Here is a 10,000-nt window from a genome sequence, read left to right as displayed (position 1 = left end):
AACTTTACGTACCAAAGACTTCCTAGCACTCTTTTCTCTGGTGTGCTTCAGTAGTGATATGCTGCCATTGCATAGCCGGCCTTAGGCATAGGCCAACTAGGCAGCCGCCTAGGGTGCCGCTCTAGCAGGGGTGCTTTTCCAGAATTTATTTAGTGTAGGTAGACCAGGATGTGGGGAATGGGTGGTGTGGTTAGGGCACCAGTAGACCTAAGGCTGCTCCTGTGCCATTGTGAGTATGTTTATTATTTAAATTTAAATTGTAGATCTTTACATTGTTATAATCATTATTTGGAATTGATACTTCCACTGATTCTACTGATATTCCAAAAAATGAGCTTGGTACTGTTTATAAAATACTTGCTAAATGTATGTTAGGCTGTGCCACAGTTATGCTGTCTGCATGAGAATAGATACTTGTCTGACCTGTTGATCATCTACTTGTGGAATACTCTCTGGGTAAATGTGACATCAGATGTAATAAGAATGTGCTTGTGTGCATGTGTGTGTACACCTAGTATACTTGCATGCATTTGTGAGTTGGTGCATGTTCAAAGTTCATAGATTAGTACTAGGCTAACTGCCCTAGTGGGCCATTTTAAGCATAACCAGTTATCCCATTTTTGCACTTAAGATTAACCTCTCCTGTTAGACTTTAGATTCACCTAACCCTTTCCAAGATGTATATACTCTAGTGACTATTACCAAATTAAAACACAGGTTTTGGAGATGACACCCACGTGTTGGGATAAAGCAAATAGGAGGTGCCTCTGTTCATTGGAGTAGGGTGGAGTCCTGGGGTAAACTTCCTGCTTCCCATCCATTGATCTAAGTTACATTTGAAATGTAGTCAGGGATAAGCTTTATCTTATGTGGATGGAGAGTCTGTTCCAGAACAGTGGTATCCTCTGGGAGATGAACATGTCCTTTCAAACAATAATCTTAATGTTACAGAAGACAGTAATGCCCCTGGATTGAATACTTCTGATACCTTTTGACATGCAGATGTGAAGTTAGGTCCATCAGCAATGGGCCAGAGAATGCCTTGTTAGCTAGACACAGATCATCTCTTGGCAGACTGTAAGACACAGAAAATAGTGATTGGGCCTTGAGCTGGTACATGTTGTTGAGGCCTTATATCCTTTTTGATTATATCTGTACAGGCATTCCAGTTGCTGCATGTGCCTGGACAGATACATGAAAAAGATATTATACTCAATGACTGGCCTAATGAGGACTGAGTAAAGGGGACAATGACATCCCTGAATCTAGATACAATATCGTTGTTTATGAGCTAAACTATATCAAAAGACTTCCTTACCACAGTGGACACACACTGGTCAAAAGTTAGGTCACTGTCCACTTATGCTCCCAAATCCTGAACTACTGGGTCAACTCTTATGGATATGTTGTCATTCAGGAGAAGTTGGCATAATGGTTAAAGCCTTTACCTCACAGATACAAGGCACAGGGTTTAATTCTAACCTCTGGTTTTTAACTAGACCTATAATAGTTTGCAGACTAATAGCCTAGTACTATCCTATGTGATAGTTCCTCCAGGGGAGTCAACTTTCCAAAGTAGACAATAATGATGTTTTGACATTTAGCTTTAATTCATGAGTCTGGCACCATTTATTTGTTTAGGCAATGGAGTCTTTTGTGAATTTGATCACTGATCCTAACTGTCAGTCACCTGCAATCTTAGTTAACCAGAGCCCTTTGGAGAAGTAGGTGTTGAACAGAAGAGGACCCGGCACTGAACCCTGTGGGCTTCCTCTGGTGACTGTTTTTTGTTTGGGTAGCTTCCAATATTTCAATCTCCTGTGTCCTATATGACAATATTGGCAATCCAGAGGATGGCAAAGGGTTATTCCTAGTAAGTTACCTTCATCTATTGCTTTGGTGACCTTTTCAAAAAATTCCACCAGACTAAGCATGACCTGCCTCAGAAGAATCCAAACTGAGATGGGTCCAGTGTTTGGTGGATACCTATGTCCTTACTAACTAATTCTATGACAGCATGTGACTTGTTGTATAAAAAATAATTTTGCAAACTGTGATTTCTACTAATCATTTTTTAATTTATGTGGGTTGCATGCTGTTAAAATGAATTTTATTCAATGTATTAAAAAGGGTCTATATTATATAATCGTATGCGAACAATGTCGAACGCTCTGAGTGAAAATACAGAAACTTGAAATCCTTATCATTGATCCCCACTAAATATATATTCCAGCTCTGTGATCCCACTACAGTGAGGAAAGGGCAAATATCCCACTCTTCAATGTACTGCAATCTCAATAACGGAACTTCGAGTTCCGGCACTTTTGCTCATTAGAGTGTTCGACATTGTTCGCATGCGATTATATAATATAGACCCTATTAAAAAACTCTATTAGGTACAGTAGGGTAGAGAAACTCTGCCATTAGTTCTAAAGAACAGCACTCAAGTGTATTTTGTCTAGTAATCCACTAGGGACAAACTTGATCGGTAACATCAAAACCTTATTTTATTTTACATTTTTGAAAGGATTTCTTGCCAACCTGAGCAATTTTATTGAACATAAGTAAATAAAAATATAGTTAATTTAATTAAAAATATTCATGTAAATGCAAGCATCTCATAAATCTCTCAGAGTTTGATTGTCTGCAACTTTTAGAGTTCAGAAGAACAGAAGATGTGACTTGGGGCAGTCTGCTCAAATAAGCTGCCTCTTCATGATCTGTTGTGTTAGTAACCCTGTTTTGGGTTCTGATCCCATATTTCACTATTATAAGAGTTTCTTCTTCAGAGTAAAGGGTAAATGAACTTAGATGCTGAAACATCTAGTTGTGACATGACAGAGTATGGTCTTAAAAGGGTTGTTGGTGAACCTATGACACACGTGTCAAAGATGATACACACCACAACATTTTGGGTGACACCTCAGTGGTCACTAATACTCGAGTTACCAAAGACACGCTGCTTTTGCATTCGTTGCTCATGTGAAGTGCACTGAATTATTTTGAGCCAGGAGCTTTTGACATGCCAAACTTAAAAGGTTTGCCAACACTGATCTAGGTAGTACTAACATTAAAATTTAAACTTGCTGAGAAGAAATGTTCATAATGAAAAAGTAAAACCTAACTGCAAAGATATAGTAAATCTCAGCTGCTGTCATTACTTCTAAGTGCTACAAACTCTGTGAGTCATGTTTTTTGGGGTCTACTTCAGTTTGTCAAATGCTTAATTGAGCGAGTCACTATTCATCGAACCCTATTCAGTGAAAGTTCAATTAAGAAAATGACAATTTCAACGAAAACTTTCCCGGGAACAGGACATGGTTGGCTGTTATTGTGTATTTGCCCTTTTCCGCACTGTAGTGTGATCTTGGAGTTGGTATATTTAGTTAGGGGGAGTGTGGGGGGTGTAGCCTCCCCCCACTTTGCAGAGTTTTACATTTTGTTGTCTTTCTTACAGTCGGGAGCTGGCCCAGTGGTTATTTTACCTGGGAAAGTTTTTGCTGAAATTGTCGTTTGCTTAATTGAGCTTTCCCTTAATTGGGTTCGATGAATAGTGGTTCGCTCAATTAAGCATTTGACAATATGATATAGATCTGTTTTTTTTATTTTGACTAGATGCTTTCCTAAGGAAAAACAAAATAAAACAAAAATCACAGATGAGAGACCCTACCTCAAACTGATGGATTACTCTTCTGAGGTGAGGGGACTTCAAACAGCATGTATCAAACAATGCCTCATTGCTGTCATACTGTGCAATATACTCTTTGTAAACATTAAATTGTGATGCTCGTGAGAGAAAGATATCAGCCATTTTTCGATGCTCCTCCCTGCAAACAAACAGAGCACAAATTATCATTAATCTCAAGTAGCACTCTTCTATTGTCCTTAATAGTAATTAAGTAAATTGTGAAACATCAACAGTTCATTACATTTCCTTAGGCTTGTTACCATGTTCTCCACCAACTGTTTTTAACCAAGCACAGGAAATTATCTAGCTAACATATTTGATAATTACATTGCAATGTGGTAAAAAAAAGGTAAAGAACATTAACAAATCACTTGAGATGTATCCAGTAATTTAATGCTTCATGGATTAAGACAAATAAAGCATCAACTTTCATTGCCAGTTTTGCAAGTTTGCTGATCTTGGATGACATTTAAACGTTTCTTTAAAATACTTAATCCTAATTATCATGGTGATCTTTAGGATTCTGAATTACAGAATTATGCAGTGCTATTTCCTATGTAACAAAACATTTAACTTTTAAAATACAACGATGTTTTATCAGACTTAATGTTTATCCTCTCTACAAAACTACAAACAGCCATTTCATAAGCTTTTAAATGTAGTTGTTCAAAATAGTATCATAGACCCAAAGATAACATAATCTTGGATCCAACTGACAAGCTTAAAATTCATCTTCATTCAGCTCACAAACAGGTTAATAGAAACTCAGCATTTATTTGATAGCAGGAAAGTAACATCTGCAGATGTATTTTCTATACCGAGGAAATTTTTTATACTTCTAGGATGAAGACAACAGGACTTTGGTGCACATCTCAAGGAGTAACAGTACTGAAACTATGGCATCAAGTCTTAATATATCATATGTTAAAATCCTATAATATTTTCTGTGTCCTAACTTGTTAAAGTTAGGTCAGACGTGATATTTTTTTAGTTGTGAGTAATACCTGATGTGAATTATTTTAGCAATAGTCCGTACTAGTCTGTAAGTTAATGTTGGATTTACTCTTGCCTGATAAGGTTTGGTCATGAGAACAAGGCTGACTAGCAAAAATACTCTTGCAGAACAGGAGAAAAACATTCCACGACCCTCAGCCATACTGTTATTGTATTATTCTTTCCTCAAGATTCCCCTGTTTTTCAATGCAGAAAGTATTTAGATAAGTGCAGTTGTTAATAGACAATTAGATATGTACTTTGCTGTTTTATAATTTGTTTTGTTTATTTATTTATTTATATTTGTATACATTTATGTATTTACTGACTGACTGACATTTGATAGCCGGATACGTGGCTGGTTACCCAAGGTTTTTCAGCCACAAACCAGACCCATAAGGGTAGAGGTACATCAAATAAAGATGGTAAAATGCAAATTTACAGCAAATATTTTGAGTAGACTAACATTTACAATGCAGATAGAGAAAGGCACCTGCAGGTTTGCAAACAGCATTTTGAATGCGTGAATAGACATAATTTGGTAGTAACATCTTCATTCAAATGTTAGTTTACAGGTGAAATGGTAAATGGTTTGTGCTTTACAGCTGCCAATACAAAAATATTCAGGAATATCATACTTGTTAAAAATAGTATGATAATTACTATACAGCTTTTGATTTCAAAGCTGCAGAACAATAAAAAGAATATGAAGGAGCATCAAAGTGATTACAGCATGAATATTGTACACAACATCAATACTGCGGCAATGTGGGAATTCTTTCAACTTGCTTTTTAACATGTGCAAAGTATCTTCATGTCTGATCTCTAGTTGCAGGTGGTAGGTGCAAACTTTGCAAATACCCTTTTGTCCATAGCCATCTTAAATCTAGGTCTAAGGAGGAAAAGGTATCCTCATTTATATCCCTTAATGCATAGCTTGGGTGTCCTATATGCATCTTGGCTTTTAATGGGTACAATGACCCAAACTGATGACTTTAAGTATTCATGAGGATAATAATAGGGTTGCTCTTTCTTTCACTGGTAGCCATTTTAACTTGGATAAGAATAAAGGAATGAGTTTTTTGCTGGTCAGCAAGCAAAGCAAATCTGCAGATTTTGTTAACTGCTGTTTGTATTTTTGTGGACTTGTGCTGGAGTGAAAGCTTTACTAATGGAAGACCATATTCAGTTTTTGAAATTAATACCTTCCTTGCTATACCTTGACAGGAAGCTGGTATAAGTAAGTGGGATATTTTATAGCTTAATTTAAATGTGAGAGTACTTTGCTTAGAATAATGTCTATGTGTTTACAGAAGGATAGTGATGGGTCAAGAGTGTGGTCAATGTGTCTTTGCTCATTCACAATTGGAAAGTTGATTCTGTTTGTGTCTGCAATACCAATACTCACATTCTTGAGAATCTTTTTATGTGTTCCAAAAATCATGATGCTAGATTTTAAGGTGTTGATAAGCAACCTGTTGTTTTAGGTCCAGCTGCAAGCCTTATTGTCTTGAAGTTTAAACTGGAGTTGTGGAAAGTTATAGTTTCAAGTATGACAATGTCATCAGCATACATTATAACATTCAACCTGGGTTGGTCACCAATGAGATGACTGATGAAAAAATAAAAAAAAGCAATGGACTCATAGCTGAACCTTGAGAGTACTCCTGTTTTGAAGGAGCCATGGTTTGAAAACATGTTCTTTGTGTAGAGCTGAAATGATCTATCCTGGAGGTAATTTTGGGGCAACAAAATTGTTTGGAATCTAAAGTTGAACTTGTTTAGCTTATACAGGAGAAGGGGGTTATATTTATTTATTTCAAATGCACTGGTTAAGTCAATGAATAGTCCATCTCTTAATCTAGATTCACCCATATTATTGATAATATGTCTGTTAGTTTTGTATACAGTAGTAATAGTACTAAAGGGAGTTGTGGAAGCCATGTTGAGCATTGCATAGAATCCCATAATTACTAATGTAGTCTAGGACCTGGTTATAGATATTTTTATCGAAAATGTATGTAAGTGGGGAAAGGTTGACTACTGGTCCGAAATTCTTGCAATCTTTAACATGAGGTTTCCAAGGTAAAAGAACTATGACTGCATGTTTGAACTGTATAGGAAAAACACCTGAAATAACTGACGCATTGTATAATTGTGAGAGAGGTTTTACAATATAAGCAGACAGGAATTTAAGAAAAGCTGGATACAACTTAAAGAATACTGTAACACTTTCTTCACCGATGTTTATTAGGGTTTTTTTAAATTGTTTTTAGAAAGCTGATTAAGGTAGAATATTAAAGTGTAGGCTACTAGTGTGTAAAATTTGAAAAAGTATGATTGAGAGAGCTGTGTGGAATTATTAAAAATTGGCTGGATTAATGTTAGAAAGTGCCTATACTTGTGAATGAAAATTTGGTTTACTTTGACTGTAATGATGAAAAACTCTGCTGATTCTACAGTACTTCCAGTAAGTTCATTTATTTCTTTCCAGAAGTATTTTGGGTTACTGGTCCATGCATTCTCCATATTTCTTATGGAAGTCACATTTGCAGAATTGTTTGCTGTTCTGACTTATTTCTTGAGCTCTAGGCATTTTTTGTGTAGGTCAGTATTAAATTCCTGTTGTTTCCAGATTTCCCATGCCTCATGCCTAGCTGTTAGAAGTTGTTTCAAGGATGGGCTGAGCCATGGGCATTTTTGTACTCTCAATTACCCTTTGACAAGAGGGGAGACTGTATCTGGCATGATGGGAAGTTTCTCAAGGAATCAGTTTAATGCTAAGCTGGGAGCAGTGAGGTTAAAAATTAGGGGACCAGTATATAGTGTTTATGTGCATAACGACCATGTTTTTTTTAATTCTTGAATGGGTCTATATGTGAATATATGGGGAAGTATTTTCTTGGCCTTGAACAATCATGTTGAGATTACTGGGCAATGGCCACTTAGAGTAAGGAAAGTAAATGAGTTCCTTTGATTTATAACAATTCATCTATGCTTCTTGCTCAGAGAAAAATTTAAAGATCAGACAGTTCCTCAGCTGATTGGCTGTTTGTATGCTGATGTCAGATGACTGCTCAGCTTTCTCTGTGCCCCATGGAAAGCATACATACTATGACAGAACAACAGAAGAAACAAGTTTACAGGAAAACATTATGTTCTTACTATATTTATGATGTCAGCACATGATCATTAGCACTATATCAGAATGTTATACTAGAAGCATAGCTGGCTCAACCAGCCACTACCACAAACTAGCACCCCACCCCCTCAGCTATCTGTGAAGAGCAAAAAAAAAGGCCATTCCTTTTGCTGGGACATCAACCAGGTGGCCAGATACAGGACACACCCCCCTCCCTCCTGCCCCAGCCATTCAGATCCTATTTCTCTGCCCTGCCCCCAACCATCCTTCCTTACGTTAGAGTAACAAAAATAATAAAGAGAAAAAAACTTTTCTCTTTTAATGTGTAGCAAACTACTTGTTACAAATTTAGCAGCAGTTGCTAGAATTTATATCCTGCATGGAGTTCAATAGCACTCAGGGTTTAATAAAAAAAAATATATATATATATATATATATATATATATATATATATATATATATATATATATTTTTACATTGAAACTGTAGCAAACTGTTTGCTACAATGTAGGAAGCAATTGCTACAGCTAGACCACACACAGAGTGCTACAGCACTCAGGCTTGACTACAAATACAATACTGGCTTTTTTGTTTGTGTCCTTCGGCTTTTCCCAGCTAGGGGTCACCACAGCAGAACTACGGTCCACTAATGATTGGCAGTTGATTTTTACGTACCGGCTTGCCAGGCCTGATGCACAACCTTCAACGAAGGTACGCCCATTCACGCATGTCTCAACACAGAAGACGCTCTAGCTGAGAATCGAACCGGACAGCGTCTTACTGTGAGGTGACAACGCTACTGCAGCACCACCACTAAGAGCAATTGGGACGATGGATGGTTGACTGGATTGCACCCTCTAACACTTTCCACAAAGGACATTTGCCTCTTTCACCTACTGTGTTACACTGTTACTTGTGAATTCAAATCAGTTAAATAATTACAGGAGAAGGTTAGGAATTAAATAAAGTTTTTTTCTTGATTTTTCCAGTGCCAAGTATAATGTTTACATTTGGACTATTACACATGAATAATCGACGAATTTAGTGGCCCTGTCTGTGCAACAATTATAATGAAAAATCAAAACATCCAACAACTGTGAGTATGTATATGGGCTGTAGGAATGGTCGAGAAGACTTTCTCATTACAGTGTCACTGTACGTGCCATTCTGCACTTTACACATATAACGTTATGGAGGTTAGATGAAAAAATATGAGGGAAATATTAAGATTTAAGGGAAATAGACTGGAAAATGCTAATAAATATGACAATAAAACTATTTTACCCTTCTGGGCATATGCTAGTTTGAAAAAAAATATCTTATGGGCTTCTTGAAGCCACCAGTAAGTTCCGAAGGTATAGCACTTGGTAGAAAAATGGCAAAGTGCCAGAAGTCACAAGGTACACTTTTAGAACCACGAAAGGTCACACAGTAGCACATATGGAAGGCTTGCACAAGAAAATATAGAGAAACACCTGTATAAGGTATGGAGGACACAAATAAGGCTAGATTGAGATAAACTCTTTAAGAACTACATGCAAGTCTGTAGGCAGCCACTACGGGCTCATGAGAGCTATGTAGGCAGCCATTACAGGCTCATGAGAGCTATGAAGGCAGCCACTACAGGCTCATAAGTGCTATGAAGGCAGCCACTACGGGCTCATGAGAGCTATGCAGTCAGCCACTACAGGCTCATGAGAACTATGTAGGCAGCCACTACGGACTCATGAGAGCTATGTAGGCAGCCACTATGGGTTCATGAGAGCTATGAAGGCAGCCACTATGGGTCCATGAGAGCTATGAAGGCAGCCACTACAGGCCCATGAGAGCTAGGTCATTATGATGGTATTGGGGAATACTCAACAGTAGGTGGGATTCAGAATTCTGCACTAGTTATGTCAAACAAGTTCAGGGTCAGGTACCCTCAGGAGAAAGTCATTAAATTAATCAAACTGTAATGAGACAGGGCATGAATAACAACTATAAGGTCCTCTGATAGAAGATGTTTTTATCTACATGAAATTTTACATGGTGACAAACTGACTTGATGGTGATAGACACCTATCCTGTGAAAATCAAGCCTGTTATCAAAGATCACTCTGAGGTCATGCACCTTTAAAACAAACTCACAAATGTCATTTAAAGATGGAGAGTTAGACTGCCTTACCTGCTACATT

General features: G+C 37.3%; 1 protein-coding gene across 2 annotated transcripts in view; it reads right to left on the bottom strand.

Moving 5' to 3' along the window:
• Positions 1-10,000, bottom strand: part of FGD5 (FYVE, RhoGEF and PH domain containing 5) — a 1,722,626-nt gene that overhangs the window by 444,317 nt on the left and 1,268,309 nt on the right. For both annotated transcript variants that reach the window (XM_044078612.1, XM_044078611.1), the window contains exon 7: positions 3,671-3,827. In XM_044078612.1, the coding sequence (XP_043934547.1) occupies positions 3,671-3,827 (157 nt within the window). The remainder of the gene's footprint in view (positions 1-3,670; positions 3,828-10,000) is intronic.

This window comes from Protopterus annectens, chromosome 7.part1 (assembly GCF_019279795.1).
Source record: "Protopterus annectens isolate FY-2018-M chromosome 7.part1, PAN1.0, whole genome shotgun sequence".
Classification (NCBI taxonomy): domain Eukaryota; kingdom Metazoa; phylum Chordata; order Ceratodontiformes; family Protopteridae; genus Protopterus; species Protopterus annectens.
This window is presented reverse-complemented; position numbering and strand designations above follow the sequence as displayed.